Consider the following 24,813-nt stretch of genomic DNA (forward strand, 5'->3'; position numbering starts at 1 on the left):
TACATGTGTAGGAGCTGCTCAACCTTCCTATTAGCTAAGAGACCCTGTCGGCTTGATAGTGCTGAAAGTAATTTATGATGTACAGTATAGGTTGCACTCCATAGTTTTCCGAAAGCTCAATTTTGCCGGGTAACATGATCACTGCACTCCAGCAGTACTTGAAAGCTAAATTTCAGGTTAATTAAATAACGTTTATATAGGCACCGATTTTGAAAACATGTATTTATAGACACTTATAATAATTTAGGCACCAATGTCCAAAATAGGCATATATAGGCACTACAAAAACACTATAAAAGCTCTTCTTACCATTTAATTCGTGCTCACATGTCAAAATGGCACGATAGGAACGCACGAAACAAAAGCCATTTGCCTATAACCTGGTCTCCAGTCATTACCTCCACTCTATTGAACTGACGACGAAATCACGCTGATATATTTTTTCCAAGCTTCTTCAGGGTATTATAACCTGCTTTGACCTAGCTATCAAGCGGTTTTGTTTTTGTAATTCTGTGTAAGATAATTAGAGACATAGACCTTTTCATGTACCTGCCTGCCTCTTTCAACACTCTACAGCTTACAGCAAAACAGTCTCTATATAAGTCTTATTTTCCTGATTCTGATGTTTAGCATAGCTCCCAGTTTCGTTTTCCTTCGAGCTGCTTGAGCCTACCTTGCGCATTATTGTATGTAATTTTATTTATCTTTGTTCATCTATATTTCTCATTTTGTTTTTGCTTTTTTTAGTCCCGCCCCCCTTTCTTTTTGTTTGCATTTTCCACAGCAGACTTTTTTATTGTCGTTTTTATTGCTAGTAGTTTATTGCTGTGTGCGCAAAAACAATGACTTTCCGGCTGTTCCTGGGCACGTTAAATTAATGCCTGATTTTTTTTCATTTTTATATTATCATTATCGTAATCCAGCACACCTTTAGAAATGTATACTTCCTTGCTCTCAAGATACATCATGCATTTACTTTTTGGTTAGGCAAAAGACTACCGGTAAGCTGGAAAAAAATTGTTACAAACTGATTTATCAGAAATGTAAGGACTACGTACTTCATTTGCACGGCACCTGGGATCATTTGTACCATACAAATGACAATTAATTACTGCATAAAATTTGCGTTTAATAATTCGTGTTTCGATTGTGTTGCCTTGTCTCATTCTAAGCGTTTTTTGTGAGTGACTACGCATATGAACTATCAACCAGCTGCTTTATTACGTCTTGAAGTTCCCGCGCCAACTCCTCACGTGAGTGTGACGCAATTTTGGACGTGAAAACAGGCGCTGAATTTATTTTGCGTACAAAGCGCTCGTGCGTGGTGTGGTTCAAAACTTGACTGACATGTGCTGCAGTATCCTTTGTCACTTCAAAATCATGTACGGGGGACACTGAATTGGCTTAGTGTGCGTTGCACTGGCTCTGGCATGCTACCCCTGAATTGCTGCCGGTCAATCAAATGTGAGGCCATTGCTGTGAGCGCTTAAGATGGAAGAGGAAGATCTCAAGGAACGTCAGGAGAACGAGATGAAAGTGCTACAGTCGATGTTTCTGGATGACGTGAAGGACTTGCGGAAGAACGACAAATGGAAAATGTGGCGTCCGCCCGAGCTGTTGATCACTCTAAGGCCTCAGCAGAGTATGACACCCTTCCAAGCGCACGTGCAAGTGGATCTTCACGTCAGGTGCAGTAGCCAGTACCCGAACGATGTGCCGTATGTGGACGTGTGCAATCAAAAGGGGCTGTCAAAGCAAGCCCTGGAAGAACTTCGGAAGGAACTGCAACAGCTGACAAAACAACTCGTTGGGGAGGTCATGGTGCTTGAGCTTGCCCAGCATGTGCAGTGGTTTCTTCGTCAGCACAACACTCCCGAACGTGGTTCCTTTTACGACGAAATGCTCAAAAATAAAGAAAAGCAGGAGGCGGAGAAGGCGCGCGAGCAGCAGCAACAGCTAAACCAGCAACGGATAGAAGAGGAAAAACAGAGACAGGCTTTTGAGCTCGAGATATTGCGTCATCGTGAGGAGATGAAAGTGGAAGCCAGGAGGAGGCGCACTGATTCCAAGGCCTCTGAGAGTAAAGAGCGCACCAACTGCGTGCATAAACCTGAGCTGCTCAGTTTCTTCTCAAAGTCTGCTGAGTACACAGTGCAAAAGGGTGCTTGCCTTGGTCACAGTGATCGGGGACACAGTACATTCGGCGGCTTTGACTCGACTACAGGTGAACTGGTGTGTATTATACAGTGGACATTGAAAACAGACTATCATGTGGCGACTGTTGAGCAAGAGCTACAAACGCTTATGAAACTAAAGCATACAAACCTAGTCCACTACTTAGGTAGCTTGTATATTCCTGAGCAACGAACTTTTTATGTACTGCAGGAATTCGTTAAAGGCTGCCCATTAAGTTCTTTCATAGCTCAAGGCATTCCGCTTGATGTGGCCCTCTTGCGTAACTACACAACTGGCATCCTTCAGGCATTGCATTACCTCCACTGCAACTCTGTTGTGCACAAGGATCTCAAAGAATCTAGTATTTTTGTTGACAGCTCTGGTGTTGTAAAGGTAGCTGATTTTAGCATACCAAGGAAAATTGTAGATTTGTGTCTACCAGCCTCCTATGAGGCAGGACCTGCCTGCAAATCTAAAAAGAAGAATGACATTTTGCTGTTTGGAAAAGTTCTTCTGTCCTTGCTTCGTGGAGAACATGCAACCAGTACAGATTTACCTAGCAGTCTCTCCTTGGATTGTCGAGATTTCCTGGAGCATTGCTTGGCTACACAAGAACAAGACCGATGGTCATGTGAGCAGCTTTTAAGTCACCCCTTTCTTATGGAGAGAGGTCCAAGTGTTGAAAATGAGCCTCTTGATGATGAAGGACCAGATGAGTCTGGTAGTTGTGCACTTAGTTCTGCAGGTAATTCACGCCTCCAAGGAGAATTTGAAGTGCTTAGATGGTTAGGAAGAGGTGGATTCGGAGATGTCTTTAAAGTGCGCAACAAGCTTGATCGTTGTGTTTATGCAATCAAGCGCATTCAACTTAACCCATCTAGCAAAGTGCTTAATCGGAAAATAATGAGAGAAGTGAAACTCTTATCAAGACTTAACCATGAGAATGTTGTGCGTTACTATAACTCTTGGATTGAAATCACAACGCAGGAGCAAGTTCCTGAAACTATGGCATCTTCAGGTGTGAGTACGGAGTCAGCTAAGGGTACTTCACATGAGTGGAGCATGCCAGGTGGCAATGCAGAAGACTCAAGTTCTTCAGATAATGTTTTTGGGTGTGCTTTTGGTGACTCCTCATCAAGTGACAATATTGTATTTGAAGGTAGCGGGGAAGCTGAATCAGAGGTATCCGAAGAACCAGCAGCTGTGGCCCAAACACGACAGTTTATGTTCATTCAGATGGAATTTTGTGAAAAGAGCACTCTGCGCACAGCAATTGATAATGGCCTCCACAGGGAGCCGAGTAGAATGTGGCGTCTCTTCAGAGAGGTCATTGAAGGATTAGCGCACATTCATCAGCAAGGCATGATACATCGAGACCTAAAGCCAGTCAACATATTCCTCGACTCTAGTGACCATGTCAAAATTGGAGACTTTGGACTGGCAACCACAGCATTAATATCAAGGGTAGAAACATCTGAAGTACCAGAACACATTGACCAGCTCACAACTGGCAGCTTGACGGGCCGTGTGGGCACCACTCTGTACACAGCACCTGAACTTTTTGTCTCAACAGGTGGCCGTGTTGTGTACAGCCAGAAAGTAGACATCTATAGCCTAGGCATTATTCTCTTTGAGATGTCCTGGCCTGCACCTAACACTGCAATGGAACGAGTCAAATTGTTGGCGAACTTGAGACTTCCCAGCATCAGTCTTCCTGCTGATGCCTGCGACTTCCTCAGCAGCCAACAAGTAGGCCTGATATGCTGGCTGCTGCAACATGACCCATCACAACGGCCTAGCGCAGCAGAACTGCTCGCTTCACCCCAGTTGCCACCACCACACTTGCAGGAGGCCCAAGCTACAGAAGTGCTTAATCACACTGTCTCCAATCCACAAAGTAAAGCTTATAAGCATTTGGTTAATGCACTGTTCCAACAGGAGGCTACTATTGTCCAGGACTATGCCTATGATGTAGATATGCGCAAGAGCAACCCATTGCCTCAGTCGGCATTGCTTTTCCGCCGTGTAAGGACTTCTCTAGAGCACGTCCTTTTTAAGCATGGTGCTATGCCAGTGGTCATTCCAACACTTCTTCCAAAATGCCCAAGCAGTGAAGATGATGACAATAAGGTTCATTTCATGGACCATGGAGGATTGATAGTGTCATTGCCTCACAACATGAGGGTTCCATTTGCTCGTTATATAGCTAGACGTGGCGATGTCTTATCACTGAGGCGATATGCAATTGAAAAGGTATATCGTTCCCGCAAGGTATTTGGTTGTCATCCACGAGAACTGCATGAATGTGCATTTGACATTGTTTGTTCGAGCCATCCAAGTGCCTTAATTCACTGTGCGGAAGTGCTTCACATTAGCTGTGAAATAGTAGCAGAGTTCCCTGAGCTGCAAGCACGTGGATATAACATACGCTTAGGTCACACAGGCCTTCTGCATTCCTTATTGATGCATTGTGGTGTACCTGAAAGTAAGTGGCCACAAATATCTGCAGCATTGCGTACTGTTCAGTCTTCTTCTAAGGTACAGCTCCAGCAGGAACTTGATGCAGTGAACCTGGGGGATCAGGCTATAGCACTGCTGACCCAGTTTTATGAAGTTGAAGACAATTTAGCTAAGGTATCTTCTATGTATCGGTTCGTGGTACGCCAGAAGGGCCCTGCAGCTGCACTCGCTAGGCAGGCTTTGTGTGATCTTGAGGCAGTGCTGCAGTCATCCTCTGTCCTGGCATTCCAACTACCGGTCACTATCGTGCCTTGTCTTGTTTGTGATGAGCGTATGTACTCAGGCATTGTGTTTGAAATTGCTTGCCAGTCACACAGAAAAACACGTCGTCAAGGCCGGGATTTGTTGGCTGTGGGTGGCCGTTATGACAAACTAGTGGCTTCTTTTGCCGTGGCTGGTGCAAAGAGAGACCTAGCTGCTGTTGGAATCAGTTTTTCTATTGAAAAAATCGTGCAAGCACTGGCTGAAAATGGTGAGACACCATCCTTAGTCGAATGTGTTCTTGGGAACATGAGTGACATATCCACTTCACTACGAGACCAGCAGCTTGCACTTTTAGCACGGCTGTGGAGCATGGGTGTTCCAACAGTCATTGCACCTCAAGATGGTCTTGAAGAGGCCTCCTCCTTTTGCAGAGAAAACTTTGTTCCTCATATTGTCCTTTTTAAAGAAGCTGAACCTGGTTATCTGAGGCTGCGAAGCCTCGAAAAAGACCGCTTTACTGAAAAAAGACTCTCTGTGTCTGAGCTTTGCGAACTTTTCGATAAAACTCCCCAGGCTGAATTAACAAGGCAAGACACCAATCTTAGTGGACCAACAATACGAATTGTCTTTAGTGTAGCTGAAAAAATATCAACAAGCAACAGACGGAGATATGAATCTCAGATTGCCACTCAACTGGCACCATTGGCTCAAGGGTTTCTTGGGAGGGTTTCTGTAATAGACGTGATAGCAGTTGAGCTTACAGGAGATGTACTGCGATCAGCAGTTGCTCTGCTTAACATGGAAGCCGATAGGCGCAGTTATGAAAGCAGTGTCACTGCCCTTGTTGAAAAGCACCCCAGGTGTAAAAAACAGTTGCTTTCGCTCGCAGAGAAAGTGTGCAGTCTGCTATTCGAGATTAAAAGAACAACTTTTGTGCTGTATGCACTACAAGATAATAACTACAAGGTGGTTGTTGTTCCTTCAAGGAGTTAACGCTAGAGGTTGCAATGTACAGTTGTCTAATGCTGCCCTGTATTGTGCCAAAGCACTGGCTGGTCATTTGTTGTTTAAAAGGGCCTTTCAACACTTTTTGAGCATGGTCAGAAAACACTGCCAATTGGCAGTAGAGGCTCCCAAGAACATGCAAGCTAAATATTTTAGCACAGCATGCGACCTGGAATTCACCATAAATTATCAAAGTCAGCTGAAAATTGCTTTTTCTTCTCTCGACAAATTACTGAGAAAGCTCAAAAATCACTCGTAGAAAGCCATCTATCAGCCATTGGCTTATTTGAACATGGGTGCTCGGTTGTGACAAGGATCGCAGCGGGAGGTCGCGACTTGTCCAGGCGTGCGCGCTGTCACACCTATAAAAAAACGTATTCGAAGAAAAAAAAAAGGTGGTCAAAAGGTCACGAGGTGCGCTGTCGTATTTTCTTTACCCATGCCATCCCCCTCTGCTTAGCTTGCAGTACCTTCGGCCAGACAACATAAGAGAGAATGCGATTACAGCATGCGACAAATCTTTGTAGCTCCATTCGTACTGGATGAATTTTTGTAGTTTTTACAGCATTCAATTCGTGAGGCGATACGCTTTTTTGGTGAACCTATTTCATGGTTACTTAAAGAAGTGTTTCAGGACCCCTTTAACATATTCATCTTGTCATCATCTTTATCCTAGTCAGAACATTTGTGTTGCACCAATTTCAGTATGTTCTTTAATACTGCCTTGAGATTTTGTTTATGAATAAATTTTTCCATTTCTTGTTGAGTGCTTTGAATGAAATATTGAGCACTGCACTTTCATTGTGCACTCTAGAAATGATAAAACCAATTCAAAACAAAGGAGAAGGAATGTTGTGTTGCTTTGCCGGCATCATTGTATTTTTTTTTACCTTTCATTACAAAGCATTAGTTGATGCTACGAGAGTAAACTCAACAACCCCTGCTCACAGAAGATTACTATAATTATGGTATTGTATTAATTGAGATGACATTGGTGATGAAGAAAGGGTGTGTCAAAACCTAGTTTGAATGTATACTTGCTTTTTGACTGAAAGAAACGTGTGTGTTGGCACTACTTGTGGACGCATGAAGCTGGATTTCATAACTGTTGCACTATAATAATAAAAAGAAAATGTGACAGCAGAGCTGGTTACAAGATTCATAGCTTTGCAGTGGTAACCAGTGATAGATGTTAGACATTTACAGGGTCTATGCTGACGAAAGAAAAGTATGATTTTGAAAGATGGCACTTGGCGACAAATAATGTAGAAATCAATAGAACAGTCTCAGATTGATGGTGCATGTTTTAACTGTCTAAACAGTCTGATATTGTAGCAAAGCTTGGTCATAATGTTTATATTGATTAGTAGCCATTTGATCAATATAACAATTCAAAAGGTGTCATTGAGAACATTGCTTGAGAAACAACGTGTAAAAAAATAATTAAGCCCCTTGTAGGACAGTAGTACAAATGTGTACCACTTTGTCACTGCATTTCAAACACCTATAATATAACATGGTCAAGTTTTGATACCACTCTTACTGGTGGTACCATCTACCAAGCTATAAAAGAAGGCTATTTCAAGCTTTTACTTCATTACGACATGTAGCACGGACAGCAAATCTGATTTTGCACACGCCTCCAATACTTCTCGCTATGTCCTGCAGTGGCCTAAATGAGTGCCTTGAAAAAAATCGCTGCAACACATCTGTGAAGTGTCTCATTTTATCTGTTTAATAAACAGAACCTAGCGATTCACTTGTAATGCAGTCAGAGATTTTTCTGTCGTCAGTGTTCAGTTTTCTTCAATGAACCATTTTTGGCCTTCATTTTGGCTGATGGTTTTAGCCCTAAAGGCCAGTTATCACTATATTACCGTTGCACATAGGCAGCATTTTTATGTTGATTGTAGCAAAGCTTTTATTTGAACAAGCGGTATCAATCGCAGTCTCTTTTAGCTGCGTCTAATTATTGTAGTCGCGAAATCGTGTTGGCTGATGTACACCTGTTGCAGGTCAACTTCGCATGTCCTTAGGATGAATGCACATGCAGTAGCTATTTGTGCAGAAAATACCAACTTTTGCTGTGAATTCAATGATTAAAGTAATTCAATATGTAAACAGCACCACTATATATATAAAAATTGTGCCTGTTCGGATTTTTTTTTTTGCTACCCCCTGAGGACAGCAATACATATATGTACCACTTTTTATGCCACGCTATAAAGACAGCTGTACATATATGTGCCACTTTTTTTCTCGCTATCTGTTGTGATGAATTTTTTTAAAAAGATGTTAGCCATTTTATTAAGTCATCCTATATTGTTCTGCAAATATTAAGGAAACATCTTAGCTTTAAGGTAGTGATGCACAAATGGCTAAGTGAGCAGTAGTGGAGTGCCTATTTGGTATGTGAAAGGCATGATATGAAAAAAATTGTATTTAGTCATTTTAAGTTTCATGTCTCAAGAATAGCACCAAGTCAAATTTGTCCAGGTTTAATGCAAGATAGAGCCAGATTAACATAGCATTAATTTTATAGCAAAAACATAACCCTCAATAAAGACACACTTGAATGATTCATAATTAGAAAAACATTGGATAATTGTCAGTTGCATACAATGTAAAAAGAAAAACTCATTTCGAACTGTGTATGTTAAAGAATAAAATAAGCAATTACCATTACAGTTACTTGCTACAAAAATTTTAATTGGTTACAGTGACTGAATAGTGCCCCATGAAAGTAAATGAGAAATCACCAAAATGAAATTGATTGTTACATTACTTCCTTCCCGACTATACAGTCAGTAAAACACATTGGCCCGGCTATTTTATTCTATGTTCTGCAGCTCATCACACCTTGATCATCGTTAGAGATGATTGATTTTCAAAATTTTCTTAACTCCCTGGTTAGTGTTTGCAATCATTAGTAACAACACTCAAAGCTGGCTTTATATACGCCCTGTAGAAAAGAGGGGTGTGGTAATGTACATGAACGCCATACACAAAATTGAGATGACATTGCCGGGAGGAAGCTCATATCCTGGCCATATATCAAGTACAGTGGTTTACATTTGCTACAGCTTGCAAAAGGCACTCCTAGTATAGAGCCCGTGGAATAATGAGGTGGCCATTGCTGTCAAGCCATAGTGGTAGCAGCATTGGTTCAATGAGTTGGTCAACATTCGGTGAAGCACTAAGAGCAAACAAACACAAGTTTAAATGTCCTAACACGCACTGTCAAAAAGCTGCTAACAGCACGACTGCTGGCCGCCACAGTGATTACAGTGCTTAGTTACTGACCCAATCAAGACGTGGGTTCAACCCTGAACTATGGCGGTCGCATTTCTGTCGAAGCGAAATACAACAAGACCGTGTACAATAATATCATCGTGCATTAAAGAAATCCAGGTGGTTGAAATTATCTGCAGCCCTTTCGTACAGCGTGCCTCCCAATCATATTGTAGTTCTGGAATAAGAAACACCTGGTATTATTATTATTAATGGGTCACCTAATTCAAGTGACCACAATTTCATTACCTAGCTAATATATCTTTCTCATTATTGTAACTGATTACATCTATCTGATTACATAAACAAGTAATTGAACTTCAGTGAGTATTTCTGGGTAAGTAAAGTGATCAATTATTTGTGAAACCTAAAAAGATGTAAATAAGTACATATGGTAATTACACTGTTATGTATAAATCTGTCATATATCAAAACATTTCAGCTAACTTCATGTTTCTTTTCAAAGTAATATGCTCTGGCAAATGATCATGTGCACACACAAAAAAAATAATTATCCAAATAATTTTTTGTAAAGCATTCAAAAAATTAATTTCTTTGTAAGTTTAAAGTGTACTACTATTGATGTATGTTGCGATCTAAGTTGTCAAGCTATGCATGGTAGTAGCAGTGAGTGTCAGTGCTGTACAATTATTCCAATCTTATACTTCATAAGGGTATCTAATTGTTTTTCAGCACGAAAGGCTATTGGTGAAAATGAGGCTGCCCTGTGATGGTAGCTGAGTGGCTCTAGCGCTGCAGGGCTACGCTGGATGTTACAAGTACGATCCCGACAATGGCAGCCAGTGAAGTACAAGAACACTCATTTACTCAGATTATGCATACCCGTGGCATGCCTTATTATCAAATTGTGCTTTTTGCAATGAAATCCCACAATTTAAATTTTTCTTTTAAGGCTGAGGTACCTGATCGTCCTGTTTAGTGCGAAGCAACTTCGATGTGTGAATCTTTCGCAGGGCTTTCAAGTTTATGATTGATAAGCTTGTTGCAATAAAAAATGTTCTTTATTTGGTATTGTACACGAGCTTTTGGAGGATATCCAGAAAAATAAATGCTATGAACTGTGTATTATTGCATTCTTACACATTTTGCAGTTTTGCGTGGCACACTGCAATGCCTCAGTGTAGAAAATTGAAGACTCCATCAGTTACTTGCCCAGATAGTGAACAAATCTTCAAAATTCAATTTAGAAAAGTGAAATAAATTCAAACGAGAGACCCTGCAATGTTGACGTTTTGTCTAGTTGGTTCAGCATGACTTATAGGAAGTCATAAAACAAGCAGGGCATGTCCTCATGGTTGTCTTTACTTAAAGAGCCTCTGCATAATTTACAGTAATATATAATTATGCTGTGTTGCAATAAAGCTCATACTGTCATATTACTGTGCGTTGTGTTTTTTTAAAGCTGCACAGAGCTTGAAACATATATAATACAGATTCTGTGGCCAGGTATTGATGAAAACGAACTTCTGGAGTTTTAATTAAACACGTAGTTTCATTCTGTCGCTTAACATGCACAGGTGTGCATCAGCGTGCGTGCAGCAGTGTTCAAGTTCACGGCGCCCCGATTGGCGAGCTCACGCGCTGCTCCCCCGCCCTCTAGCAGCAACGTCCGAAGTGGAGCGCAGCCGCAGCAGGCGCGCATGACGCGGCCGGACAGGTGTACATGATGCGGTGCAGCGCGCGCTGTCCCATCACAACACCAAGCCGCGTCGAGCGAGCAGCAGCTGCGAGAATCGCGTGCGCGCGGAGACAGCGAGGAGCGCGCGCGGATCCCCGACGGTGGCGACATCGCACGCCTCTGCATTCTGCTGCAATGTTGATGGTGTAAAAGCGTAATATGGCGTCTGCTAGAAATGGACTTCATAGATTTCTAGTTCTCTGGCTTTGCAGTCGTTGCTCCGCGCTTTATATCGGTCAGCCTCTCGCGAACCGGGAGGATTTTGTCACCGTGGACAGGATCGAAGCTGTCTGCACGGACTCTGACAGCGTGCGCGTTCCCAGAATTTTTCCCAACTCTCGTGTGGCTGTACGGCTGCGAGGCACGGGACTGGTACCGAACAGGACCAAGATTGTGTTCACCAGCGAAAGCTTAGAAAACGGTCAGGAGTGCCATAGCCAGCAATTCGTTGGCAAACAGCTTCGAGTGCGCGCTGACAGCAGCGGAGATGTCGTCGTCCAGTGCGTCATTCCCGCGGCTGCCTCGCACGACTCGCTCTACCTGTGCACGCGCAACCACGGCAGTTGGCGGCACCAAGGGAAAGCGCTCAGGCTCGTGTACGCTGCCGCGCCGACGAGGCACGCCGGCCCGCTCAGAATGCGTCGCAACCTGGGCATTGGCAGGCGCTCGACTGATCGCAACGGAGCGGGCTTCAGGCGCAACCTGTCCGCGTGAGTGTGCTTACTTTCGTTTCTTTTGCCACCTGACGCCATAGCAAATGCGCGCGCGCTTCTAAACGACGCACCGAGGGCAATGCTTGCTGGCATTTTAATAGCGTTGTTTATCCGAGCGCGTAGTACACCAAGTAACGAGATTGTATCTGATTTCCCTTCGATGCTTTCGCTGTTGCTGATACAAACAACGGCGTACGCCGTGCCGGTGTCGGCGGCATGCTCACCCGTGCCGGTTGCATTGCAGGCTGGACGACGGCGAGACAGCGCAAGTGGCGAAAGTGCTGGGCCTGCGGGCTTTCGGAGACCGAGTGGCCACCCTGGACTCCGGCATGACGCAGGTGCCCGCAGGTACGACGGTCGAGCTGCAACTGTTTGGAAATGGCTTCACCGACCACAGTTCGTTTGCGTTCACTCACGAAGCCGCGCCAAGGGGCTCTGCGTGCGACGAGGTGCCTACAGTGGCCGTGGCCCACGCCACTAATGTGGGCAGCGGCAAAGCGTCAGTGTTGGTGAGCCTTCCGGGCGCCAATGTGCGCTACTACGTCTGCAGCAAAGCGCCCCTTAGTGAGGATGTCAAGTGGGTGCACCAGGGCGACGAACCCTGGGTAACGTTGGTTACCCAAGGACGGCTCATGCCCGTCTGGGTGCAGGTCATCATTCTGGCTGGCTTGCTTCTGCTTTCGGGCCTCTTCAGTGGCCTTAATCTGGGCCTGATGGCTCTTGATAAGACAGAGCTGCGCGTCATTGAATCGTGTGGGACACCCAGTGAGCGCAAATGGGCCAAAGTCATTGCACCTCTGCGAAACCATGGAAACTACCTTCTCTGTTCACTACTTCTGGGCAACGTGCTTGTCAACAGCACGCTTACTATCCTTCTTGACGACCTCACCTCAGGTTTGGTGGCTGTAGTCGGTTCCACCATCAGCATTGTCATCTTTGGTGAAATCATTCCTCAAGCCATCTGCTCCCGACATGGCTTACAGATTGGTGCACGCACGCTGTTTATCACTAAGGTGTTCATGGCCCTCACGCTCCCTCTGTCATGGCCCATTTCTAAGATCCTCGACTGGGTGCTCGGGGAGGAGATAGGCCATGTCTACGACCGGGAAAAGCTGATAGAGTACATCCGTCTCACGAAGGAGTACAACAAACTAGAGAATGAGGAAGTGGACATCATCAGTGGGGCACTAGAGCTCAAGAAGAAAACTGCCAATGAGGCCATGACTCGTATGGATGACGTGTTTATGCTGCCTGTTACAGCTGTTCTAGACTTCGAAACAGTGTCTCAGATCATTGGACAGGGTTACACTCGCATTCCAGTATTCGACGGTGACCGCAATAATGTCGTTGGACTTTTAAACATTAAGGATCTGGCTTTTGTGGACCCCGAGGATGAGATTCCTTTACGGACATTGTGTGAGTTCTACAATCATCCCGTCACGTTTGTCTTCGAAGATGAAACTCTTGTCAACTTGCTCAACGAATTTAAGAAAGGTAACTATGCAAAAATTATTCACTACTGAATAGATTGCAAACCAACAAAATCAACTTTGTGGAACAGGCTAAAAGTAGCAGTAATTCAAAGTGAGTGCTGATTTGCTGAACTGAAACATTTTATAAATCTTTTCATCAGTGAGTAGAAGTGAGGCTTATTGCACATATTAGTATAGTACAGTGCATCATCCTTGTAAATTGTGTATTATTCTTTTTCTGCATTTTGTTTTTAGCCTAGTCATCCTTAGTATCTTGCTTGCTTTGTCATACTATTACTGAACCTTGTTCTATTTGCAGCTTTTGATGATCCCAGTCTCCCATTCTAGTTCCTTGTGTCCTTTGGCTCTGCTGACTGCTATTGCCAATTAACAGAACAATGTGTTCTATTTGTCTCTCTCTCTGCTTTAAGTACACTAGAAGTTCTTTGGTGAAACTGACTTCCTTGATCCTGTGCTGTATCCGCTCGGCTATCTTTTTTTTTTTTTCCAGGACAGTCCCATATGGCCTTTGTTCGTCGTGTGAACACAGAAGGAGATGGTGACCCATTCTATGAACTACTGGGCTTGGTCACCCTTGAGGATGTAATTGAAGAAATATTACAAGCCGAGATCATTGATGAAACAGATGTTTTAAGTAAGTGTGTTTACAGCTGGCAGTGTTGATAGAAGTATTCACACACACACGCATTTTGTTGCAGTGGATAACCGAAGAAAGCAAAAACGAAAAGAAGCTCAAGTGCGCCAGGATTTCTCAGATTTCGCCAAACTAGGCTATGGCCGGCAAGGCAAGCACAACATCTCACCACAGCTGGCACTTGCAACATTTCAGTATTTGGCTACCTGTAAGTGAACCAACTTTTTCTGCACAACTAGAATTCAGTTCCTATAATGCTTTGTTACATGAACACCTTCAATACTGCCTACTTGTTTACTTTAGTTTCCCGAGTGATGGCATAGGTTCATATGAGCATGGGAGCTGCACCTAGTTGGTGATTTGATCTATTTTAAAGAATTCGATAGGTTAATAAGTGAATAGCTGTGAAATGCCTTCCCTGGCATAGAATTGTGATCATGCTACTACCTACCTTCGAATAGCTACACTGGTATTTATGCTCGTAATTAGGACTACTCACACTTTATCAATGATGTCTAGTCACTCCAAATAGAGGGTGTGAATAATAGTGTATAGAATGTGGTGTAGCTGCTTATAGCCGGGTCATGTATTCTCAGTCTTCTCACACAAAATGCACAGGCAGATGTCAAAATGGCCTGCCTTCTTCATATCCCTGTCTGTATATTGTGTGCTAAATAGCTGCAAAACTGCTATACAAACAAGGCCAAAAATTAATCCTTGTATTTTTATCTTAGGGCAGTGCTGGTGGTACATTTTTAACCAAACAGCTTCAATTAGTTTTCCTTTACTCAATAGCTGCAACCTCTATCCCCTGTTCTACCTGTTGTGCCTTGGGTTCTTGGGCCTCTTCCTCACTTATATTTATGACCTCCCTCTATCATCTAGGGTACGATTCTTTGCAGGCAACTGTGTTTTATACTACAACAAATCTGTTAGTGTTCTGCACTTCAGGATGATCTCTTAAAAATCCAGTTGTAGTGCTAGAAAAGGTTGTCCTTCAATGTCAGCAAGTGATTTTGTGTGTTTATTTAGAAACGGTTCTACTTTAGCACAGTGCAAAACTTGAATATCTTGGAATTTATTCGCCTTGGGATTTATTATGGGTCCACCACATAATTCTGAGTTGCATTTTAGATTTTCTGTATTAACACTTGCCTCAGTTAAACAAACTACTTGCATACAATAACTTAGAAGGCCTTAGTGGTCAACCTTTTAACCTTAGACAACCTTCATGGTTTTCTAAGCTTATTAGGTTTTCCGAAACCTTGTTGGACGACCTTAAAGCGCAAAAGAGATGAAATAAGAAAAAAATGCCTCACGTGCTCAACCACACACATCTGTACTTTTCCTCTCACCTTTTTTCTTGTAAAATTAGCCTGGTAATCGAGGAATTTTTACTAGAAATACAAAGTGAACTCCTCTGATGCCAAGAAATTTACACCGTGCAACATGGCTTTTGTGGCAGATTGCTGAATATAACAATGTACACTGAGAAGTGCTATTCCAATTGCTCCTAAAGAGAAATGTTTCTCCGTACTGCTACAAACTTATTTTTGTAACTGCTCCAAACCTGCTCTTAAACGGCACTGCATAATTTCGACAAACTTTAACCGCGTGACCAACTTGCAAGCACTAAAAGAAAACTAAAGAAATCTGTATGCTTAGTATGCTACCAGTACATGGCTTTATCAGCTCTGATCTGATTTATGCAACAACTGGTGTGTCAAGCATATTATTATTTCCTTGACATGCAGGCTTTTTCAGTGAAACATGAAAGTGATAGAGAATGCTTTGATCTTACGCCATTCATCCACTGCTGCTTTGGTAACAATTATACGTGGCTGTGGTGCTTCACTTTATCAGTTGATCTTATTTCTGCCACAACTTCTGGTATTTTAAATATATAGCTCACTCCACAGGGTGCAATCGAGAACCAGCATTTTTTTTATTATTTGTTTCTTGGAATTTAGAGTGATTCTTGTCTTTGAAATATTTTTCATTATAAATAGTACTAATATTTATGAGAAGCTTTCGAAATGCTTTGAATGCTAGGACATTTATGGTACATTTTACCATCTGCTTTTTAACACACTAATAGCTGCTCGAAACAAGCACTTTTCAACTTCAAAGTCTGTTCCAAAAAGTAAAAGGTCACTTCCATAGCTGAATGTACCACCACAGCAAAAGAACCTGAATATCTGCATAGACTCCTGAGTTATTGCATATGGCTACAATGGGTAAAGAAAGCATGCATTCAGAATGAGGTAGAACTAAGGCAGTCTTATTTCTCTTGCATGAATACATTAATTGCAATCTGAATATTGACCCACTGGCAGATATTTTTAATATCTCTGCATGCATTAAATAAGCACTCAATGTTCTTGAGTGCTGATTAGCCAGTCCAGTAGTACTCAAGAGCGTTCAAGTGCTTATCCAGCACACCTAGCTTAAACGTCTAATGCTGTTTTTAGCTGCATGTGCTTGTTTATGTTATGTTGCTGAAAGCAGTAGTAAAAGTGGGCAAAGATAATCTCAGGATAGCACATCCTGCTTATTAAATCAGTCACTTGCCTAATTATTTATGCATTTCTATTGTTTTTTTATTAGTTCTCTTTTTTTATGTCTTTTTGCTTTCACGATTGTTTTCACTGGGTAAAATTCTCTTCCATCTTGGATCAACTTATACCACTGCCCATAGGCATGCGCACAGGAAGGTCAGGGGAGGCGGCCACCACAATTTGCCCATGCCCCCCTTCCACTCATCTAAGGGGACACCCTATGTATTTACTCACTTGAACCTGTCCCGTAATTGTTCAAAGTGCAGGGTCATGGCCATGCATGTTTTAGAGGCTAAACTTCTTAGTATGTGGGTTGTGCCCTCGTAATAGTATGTTGTAGTAGTAGCCACTTCTAGTTAGTTTTAAGCATTGCTCTCTAGGTGGCATTGTGTGTATATGTCCTTGGAAGCAATATCACTAAATGGCATTAGTGGTTTTCATGTAGTTGATGATTAAAGAGAATAGATGGCCCTGTTATAACGAAAAAAATTAACGGCATATCCACGGAGTGAATGATGATGACTGGTGTGAAGCATCCGTCTGTTTGTCACACAGACAGACGGACACTTCACCCCACTCATCATCATTCACTTTGTGGATATGCTGTGAATTTCTTTTCGACAATAATGACAGTCAAGGAGCCCCGATATTGTAATCCAAAAACTGTTTACTTTCCCACCTTTACCTCCAAATGCAATAGCTTTCAAATGCAACTCGCCTTGTGACTCATGCCATCCAACCACCTCTCAAGTCGTATTTTTTTCCATCTAAAATCTAAAAAAAGAAAATATTATGGTGGATAATTTTGCATCTAAGGTGCATCGTTCGATGGACCAATCCTAATATTTGTACGGTACACCCTTTTTTTTTTGTGTGTGTGTGGAGGTGACACATGTAAAGAGCCAAATAGTAGCATGTACCCATTTAGTGTTGTGAGTGGCAAGACGACAGCACCATTGCAGCAAGAGGTGTTTGTGTCTGAATTGAATTCTGGAAACAGAAGAACACTTCATTGCCTACCTGTAAAATTTTTGCATTGAGGAAAGCATCATTAGTAACTAGGCTGTATAAAATTTATGCTGAACTATATATTAGTTGTTGGCATTCTCTGTAAATTCTTGATGAACATAACTGCTATGTACCATTCCTTCTACATACCAAAACACAATCGCTACCACTTTGGCAGTAGATTCAGTAAAAAGATTTGATGCCTTTGTAAACCACTATGTTGCTGGGTTTGTGTTGGAGCCACATTTCATCAAGACTAACCGAATGGCTAGAAAGTGGTGGAATTCCCCTTTCTAACTGTTCTAGCTGTGGTTGTTCCTCAATCATTCTTTATAACCAGTCTTTGGTGCTCTTTTTAGCCGTGGTGATTGAAAGATACCACGTTAGCCGCCCATTTGATACCTTTTATCCCTTAAGCAGGCATTTTGACGCACTTTTGAGGAAACGAATTAGAATCAAACTTTCTATTTCTTCACATATGGATCCAAACATGTCGGTGAATGTAAGGTGGATCACTATACTGCACAATATGTCATCACCATCATACATAAAGTAGCGACGTGCAATATTTGACACATCCTATTTCATTACACATTACGCATACATTGCTGAACCTAAACAATGTTTTAATGGAATGCTTTCATGTTTTGATGCAGCTGTGGAGCCATTCAAGAAAAACCTCATCTCAGAGTCTGTCTTGCGGCGGCTGATGCTGCAGAACATCTTCATAAGCATCAAGATGCATTCTCGTGATGACCCAGTAATTTATGTGGCTGGCCAACCAGCAGACTACTTTGCACTGGTGCTCGAGGGAAGGGTCAGTGTCGCAGTGGGACGTGAGAAACTGCTATTCGAGACTGGGCCATTCAGCACTTTTGGCATTCCAGCCATATACCGTAGACCAGGTGAGTACACCGAGTGTATAAAACCACTGGTGTTTTTCACGTCAAGTGCATTACCCATATGTGTAAGAAACACCACAAGCTTTGACTGCTGCAGTTATTTAAAGGTTGATGCCAATGGTGCTGTACAGCACTAATTGATTGATATGTGGGGTTTAACGTCCCAAAACCACCATTTGATTATGAGAGACGCCGTAGTGGAGGGCTCCGGAAATTTCGACCACCTGGGATTTAATGTGCCGGTGTACAGCACTAATCCAGGCATTGTAGGGTGTTCATAAATCCATGAGATACTTTCCAATTATTGATAATTAATGTGGTTTTATTATAATTACTGCAGAAAATATAATCTGTGACAGGTCATAAATGCAGTAGCAAATTAACTTTAAAGGCAGTGGCACGGACAAGTCTGCTTGCTGCTGTCACCAGAGGGCCACTAACAGTTCTACTGTTGTATGCCTATACATGCTTGTAGCAACTAAACTATCTCACTGGTAGGCATGGTATTTTGTTGTTCTTTGCTTTTGATGATACAAGCAGGCTAGCTTTTCATGAAAAATGCCAACTAGAAAACATTCTTTTGCGAGAATGGTTGCTCCCCAAATTCTGGTTACTAAAAGTAACTGGCATACTGCGTAGTGTTTCATCTTAAATGTATGAAGCCGCTGCTGTAGCGTCATGCTAGTTCACTCAGTCGCAAGGTTTTAATAAACAAGAAAAGCATTGTTACTGCAATATAATTATGTGCATTTGAGTAATAAGTTTCTGTGTGAAGTTAAACGGCATGAAAGATGAAGACACACGCATGTACCAATGGTGGTCCTGTCGTACATGAGTACCTGTCTCCGTCCTTTGCGCTCTTCAACCAAATGTTGCACCAACTTACTCAAAAGAACAACTAAACAAAGTTTCTGTAGTGTGTGCTACGTCCTGTTCCTTTCTATCTTAGGATTGGTTTCCCGTGATGCTGGATAGGTTTTTTTATACACTGCTTGAAAAAAAAAAAGCGCATTCTTTATTTTATCCACACGCAACTCAATTTAAAAAAATATTCACGGCAGTGTTTCTGCATGGCTAATGTGGCAAAACATCACGTTAGTTGCAAGTTAGTGGTGTGCAATCAAACTGATATTAACAATAATTATGTCATAAAGATGTCTACAGTCAATCCTCATTTATTGTAATACAATAACGGTAGTACTGTTAACTGTCCTACAACAGCACTTAAGCATATGTGAACACTTCGTGAATGCAACTCAAATCCCAGATTACGCGAGAAAGCCTTATTGAATCTCAGCATTCTGTATAGTATCTACAGGGGTGCAGCAGCCAAAATAAAATTCGGAGCAATTTTTGGAGTCGTAAAATGTTACTTTTGTAGCACAAAAATCCAAATTTGGAGCAGGTTACGGGGAACAAGACATTCATTTTTATCATGAAATTCTAAATTTCGAGCAGTATAAAAAAGAAGTCTTACATAAAAAAAAATGTGTTCAAATCATTCAGCATGCCCTAAATCGTGCAGTGTACGTAAGATCACTGCTTTTTAATAAATGTGGTATTCTGAACCACCCCACTGAGCAAATAATGATAATGTCCACATTAGCATTCGCCGTGTCTGACTCTGAATTCAAATGTGGATCTGCAAGGTGGCGACCTTGAAATTCGGGGATTTGTAGGGGTGGTGGAAAAAAAACAAAACTGCCACACAGTTTCTTTTTTAGGGCGCCAGAAATGTTATGCACTGCTCCAAATCAAAAAGTGTATAATGGGGGGCTGGTTGGTAAGAGATTTAAGAAAATTATAACTGCGCCAAAAGCAAGACATGACAACAAAGTGGACAGGACGAACGCAGACTAACAACTGGTTTATTGGAAAAGTACAACCCATTTTTTAAACAAACTAAGCGCATGTGCAATGACAAACATGACAAGTTTCAATAATTCTATCTAATAAAAGTGAAATCGCGCTCTTTGCTGTAAAGATACACAGATGAGTCGCTGACGCACCTATCAGGCCTGTGTCTAGCTATTCAAGATGCCTCCAAGATCTCTCTTGGCTTGCCCCAACACCTTGGTACTGCCAAATGCCTTGCTTGCATCCCTGCACGTATTTGCCACAATGAACTGGCAGATGCCTCCCACTCCCGTCTCCTAATGAATTAGCATGCTCCACCAAACGCATGTTAATACACCTTCCAGTCTACCCCACACAAACCATTCCACAGGTCAGGGGGAACTCGTAGACCACTCCCATTGTACAGGATACATACTAGCACCTCCTATATTTAGATGCCTGCTGCATGAGAACAAAAACAGCTGCCACACCCTTTCCCTCCATCTTCTATCAGTGGCGGTCGCTAGCGCCACTAGTGGCGGACGGTGCAACCACTTGACATTTTGCATAGAGCCTCCGAAACGGTCGGGTATAGTTGCAGATCTCTAATAACTTTCGACTGACGCGCCCCTATGGGCCACAAGTAAAAAACGCCGTGATGATAGTGTCAGTCGCAAATGCCACCGGGCGGCGCTTGCTCAACACTGAAGCATTTCATTTATTGTACCCTTAGAACCAAACAAGGCATTAAAGATGAGAGTGGTGACAATAAGGGGTTTGCACAGCATAGGTAAAGCTTAACTAGGGATGTAATACAAAGAACAAAACCATTACAAAGCATAAGGTGAAGGTAAGTTATGCAAAGAATACAAACATAAAAATAAAGCAACGCAAGAAAGACAGACATGCAATATATATGAGTGAGTAAATGACATTCAAGTTAGCATTGTTGTTTAGAGCAATACGAAACAAGATGTAATCACTGACAGATACAATGTCTTGGGGAAGGTGGTTCTACTCTAGTGACGTCCTAGGAATTTATTGACAGAATGTGTTTGTGCTGCTAAAAGGAACATGAACCTTATAAAAATGGTCGATGTAACACGATACATGGTGTGGATTATGAATAAGCATGTCGTGCAATGTTGGGTGGTGAAATATTTTATGAAACCATGATAAATGGGAAATTTTGCACCAGGCTGCAAGAGATGAAAGTGATAGGTTAGTTTTTATGGCTGTTATGCTGGCAGTTCGATTATAATTGGAAAGAATAAAATGAGCTGCGTTATTCTGGACTAGTTCTAATGCATTAATAAGATTAGTTTCATGAAGGCGACTCTGCTGGCAACACAGGCATCTTAATAAATGAGACGTACATACGCACATCTGTGCTTAACACCACATTTTCCATCGTTAACTTTGCTCGCGTTGGACATGATGTACAAACGCAATAATTTCCAAGGCACTGAAAAAACCAAATCGACTCCGTATCTTCCTGCTACCTTTTTACTGCCATGCGATACCTTGTGTAGGTACGGCATCTCTTCAACTTTCCGCCTTTCACTCTTAGATTCTTTTCCTTCAATTGCATTATCGTCAACGGCTGTGGTACGATGGCATATGACCCTCAAAAGTGATTCTGCTACAGCCTGAAGCAGCGTCTGCGGGAAGTGATGCAAGCCCATCTTCAGCAGTACCAAGGTGTTAGGGCGAGCCAAGAGCCAAAGAGCAAGAGAGATCTAGGAGGCATCTTGGATAGCTAGACGCGGGCTTGATAAGTGCATCAGCGACTCCTCCATGCATCTTTACAGCAAAGAATGCGATTTAATTTTTAGTAGATAGAAGTATTGGAACTTGCCACATGGTCATGTTTGCCATTATGCATGCACTTAGCTTGTTAAAAAAAAGGGAAGGGGGGGTTGTACTTTTCCAATAAACCAGTTCTTAGTCTGCGATTGTCCTGTTCACTTCGTTTTCGTGTCTCATTTTTTGCGCAGTTATAATTTTCGTAACAGCTCCAAATGATTGCCAGCAACTTTTCGAGCAGTCATCCAACCTACTAGTACTCACAATTATGCGCCGTATACACACATGAGTAATTCAACAAAATGTGCTGTGTTTAGTGTCGTGAGTAGTGCTAACAGCCCCTTCAAAATCATAACACGCTTTTTGCAGGGCACTGGTGTACTGCGGCGAAGGTGGATTAAGTAGTGTTTTGTATGACTTGGAACAAGTTAGAAACACCGCTAATCCTGCCCCCCCCCCCCCCCTTTTTTTTGCAATAGGATTAGGTTTAGGGCACAACTTGTTGGCCCGGCGACTGATATCTATTGCCCGGACGACGCAACTTCAAGATAGAAAAATGTATGTGCCATTGCTATAGCAACCAACGTAGGTGCTGGCAACGTCAACTCTGTTCGTAAGCGAAAAACGTGGCATACGCTTCTAGCTCTTTTAACATGCTTTAGCTATGTTTGCCGAGTAGGAAGTTCATATTTCCCACAAAGTGTTGGTGGCTACGGCAATGCTTTTTTGTCTTGAAGTTGCGTCGTCCTGCCTATAGGTATCCGCAGCGGACTGATAGCGCGCGGCTTTGTTGCTCTATTTGGTCGTTCCCAGGTGCCCTGACCTTACAGGGGGGGGGGGGGGGGTGAACCATAACTTATACCGTAGTTTCGAGTTAAGGTCTGCATTTTTGGATTGATCTCACTGAAATTATCGCAATTGAGATATTGAGGCTGGTCCGGCATTTTGGCGCAGATCTTGCACCTCTGTATTTAGCAAGTGCTAACAGTGGCATTTTTGTTTTTGTAAAGAATTCAATTACATTTCATTTTAAAGCTTTACACAAATGTTGATCATATCTACAATATCTGAAACTGCTTCTTATAGTCCGCAATTTCATTGCAGTTTATCATGCATAAACATTTCGTTAGTGGTTGTCACTCCAAAGGAAACCTTTTTCACAGACACCTCCGATGGCGCAGCTCAACAAAATTTGGCTTCTGGTGAGCCTGCCAGCTGGCCAGTGCCTGAGGAGCCTTTTGTGCCAGACTACAGTGTCCAGGCAGTGACAGACATGGTGTACATGCGTGTGCACCGGTCTGTGTACCTGGCGGCCCTCAAGGCATCGCGCCTTGACCGGCCAGTCACACGGACAGATCTTGAGGTAGACCACATGCTGCGCAGTGGTGCACCAGAGCGACCCGGTGAAAGCAGCTCACCCCTCCTGGGCGACAGCAGCTGATGGCTCATCAATGCCAATGCTACTCCTAGTCATCGCCCCAAAGACGGTCTATGGGCCGCATGCCACTTGGCTGGCTTCCTCACCTATGCCAGTCTTTCAGCAGCAGTCTTTCTTGCTTGTTATGCCCACTTTAGGCCCTCGTGCAAACGAGTGCCTTGGCATTATTCCATGTTAGCAGATTCTTATCTCCGGTAGCCTACATTCTCTTGCTGCAGAGTTACTGTTACTGTATACAAGAATGGTCACACAGCAGTAGTATGTTGCCAAAGCGATCAATAAAACATGTTTCAGATTTTTTTTTTGTTCACTGGCACAAAGTCTGTCGCTCAAGCTACCAGCTGCCGCAGCTGTTTGAGCACAGTTTCCTGCAACTTCTTCTTGTCTCGTTCCTTCTGCTTTAGCGATGAGAAAATGTTCTTCTTTTTGTCAGCCTCTCGCACCTTCTCAAGAAGCAGCAAAGCAAGGCTTGGGTTTACACGCAGGTACCGGCTGCTCTCCTTTCCATGGTCATGGAAATAGGTTGACCAGTCCTCTGCCATGAAGAGATCTAGAAGCTGCAAACACATTTAGACCTATTTAGCTCACTTCATCCATCATGTATGCAAGCATGTGCAAGCTCACACAAGTTAGTGGTAAAGAATTTAGATTGCCTAAATTTCTGTCTGCCCCAATGAAAATGCCACCACCAGACCTTCATAGCAACTCTGTATAAATATATTGTACTTAAAAAAAGGTGGTGATACTCTGTTAAACTAATACAACAGCTCCGAATCCTCATGCAGACAACATGACAGCAACCACACAAGCTTTTTTTTTTTTTGTAGCTTCGTGATCCTTTTGGGTAGATGCCCCTTCATAAAGCCTGCTCCTGCTTAGAGCCTGATCACAATTAGATTGGGTGTATCCATTTTTAAATGGACGCGATAAAATAACCTAGCCCACTCTTCTGAACATATACCAGTAATAACACATAACAAACACTACTTACTATTGAGCAATAAAAGGCAAAGCATCTTTAAATTGCTGCACTTTAGTTGCAACTATGAGAGCTTGCACTTTTCAATTTAACTAAATGAAGGTGAGCACTTTACAGACCTACCATCCTTATATTTTGACAGGTACTAAAGTCAAATTGATTGATATCTGGAGTTTAACATCCCAACACCACCATATTATTATGAGAGACCATAGTGGAGAGCTCCAGAAATTTCGACCATCTGGGGTTCTTTAACGTGCGCCCAAATCTGACCACACGGGCCTACAACATTTTCCCCCACATCTAAAATGCAGCCGGAATTCGATCCCGTGACCTGCGGGTCAGCAGCCGAATACCTTAGCCACAGGTACTAAAGTCAAAGCTAAAAGAAATACAAAAAATTTCTCAATTATGATGTAAACTTGTAATGCATTATTTATACAATTTTATGAGGAATTGCTTTATCCAAGTCGAGCATGAGCTGGCATGATGATCCAGATATGTACAAATGAAAAAGTCGTACAAATGATGATGATACATCCAGTTGACAAA

The 24,813-nt window shown here is 42.5% G+C and overlaps 3 protein-coding genes across 5 annotated transcripts in view; 2 read left to right on the forward strand and 1 right to left on the reverse strand.

The window, feature by feature from the left end:
* Nucleotides 1-1,348: 1,348 nt before the first annotated feature.
* LOC119175946 (eIF-2-alpha kinase GCN2) lies at nucleotides 1,349-10,137 on the forward strand. Of its 2 annotated transcripts, none has more exons than XM_037427000.2 (2): nucleotides 1,349-2,806; nucleotides 9,889-10,137. In XM_037427000.2, exons 1-2 carry the CDS (start codon nucleotides 1,492-1,494, stop codon nucleotides 9,924-9,926), a joined length of 1,353 nt encoding a protein of 450 aa, XP_037282897.1. In that variant the 5' UTR covers nucleotides 1,349-1,491; the 3' UTR covers nucleotides 9,927-10,137. The 2 variants fall into 2 exon arrangements, with proteins under 2 accessions (XP_037282897.1, XP_037282898.1); XM_037427001.2 differs by having other exon boundaries at nucleotides 1,349-2,232.
* A 785-nt stretch (nucleotides 10,138-10,922) lies between these two features.
* On the forward strand, nucleotides 10,923-23,581 carry LOC119175947 (unextended protein). The gene is made up of 6 exons (XM_037427002.2): nucleotides 10,923-11,604; nucleotides 11,852-13,101; nucleotides 13,591-13,734; nucleotides 13,799-13,942; nucleotides 17,957-18,205; nucleotides 23,008-23,581. The coding sequence occupies exons 1-6, from the start codon at nucleotides 11,054-11,056 to the stop codon at nucleotides 23,283-23,285; spliced, it is 2,616 nt and encodes an 871-aa protein (XP_037282899.2). The 5' UTR covers nucleotides 10,923-11,053; the 3' UTR covers nucleotides 23,286-23,581.
* Sec15 (exocyst complex component Sec15) overlaps nucleotides 23,542-24,813 on the reverse strand; it is a 36,144-nt gene continuing 34,872 nt past the window's right edge. For both annotated transcript variants that reach the window (XM_075877138.1, XM_037427004.2), the window contains exon 16: nucleotides 23,542-23,839. In XM_075877138.1, coding sequence (XP_075733253.1) covers nucleotides 23,612-23,839 — 228 coding nt within the window. In that variant the 3' untranslated portion in view covers nucleotides 23,542-23,611. The remainder of the gene's footprint in view (nucleotides 23,840-24,813) is intronic.

Source organism: Rhipicephalus microplus, chromosome X, assembly GCF_043290135.1.
Source record: "Rhipicephalus microplus isolate Deutch F79 chromosome X, USDA_Rmic, whole genome shotgun sequence".
Taxonomy (NCBI): Eukaryota; Metazoa; Arthropoda; class Arachnida; order Ixodida; family Ixodidae; genus Rhipicephalus; species Rhipicephalus microplus.

Coding starts and splice junctions, on each gene's coding strand:
- LOC119175946 (XM_037427000.2), top strand. CDS start 1,492: ATGGAAGAGGAAGATCTCAAGGAACGTCAGGAGAACGAGATGAAAGTG. Junction 2,807..9,888: donor AGAACAAGACCGATGGTCAT/GTGAGCAGCTTT, acceptor ATTGTTTTTCAG/CACGAAAGGCTATTGGTGAA.
- LOC119175947 (XM_037427002.2), top strand. CDS start 11,054: ATGGCGTCTGCTAGAAATGGACTTCATAGATTTCTAGTTCTCTGGCTT. Junction 13,735..13,798: donor TGATGAAACAGATGTTTTAA/GTAAGTGTGTTT, acceptor ATTTTGTTGCAG/TGGATAACCGAAGAAAGCAA. Junction 13,943..17,956: donor ATTTCAGTATTTGGCTACCT/GTAAGTGAACCA, acceptor GTTTTGATGCAG/CTGTGGAGCCATTCAAGAAA.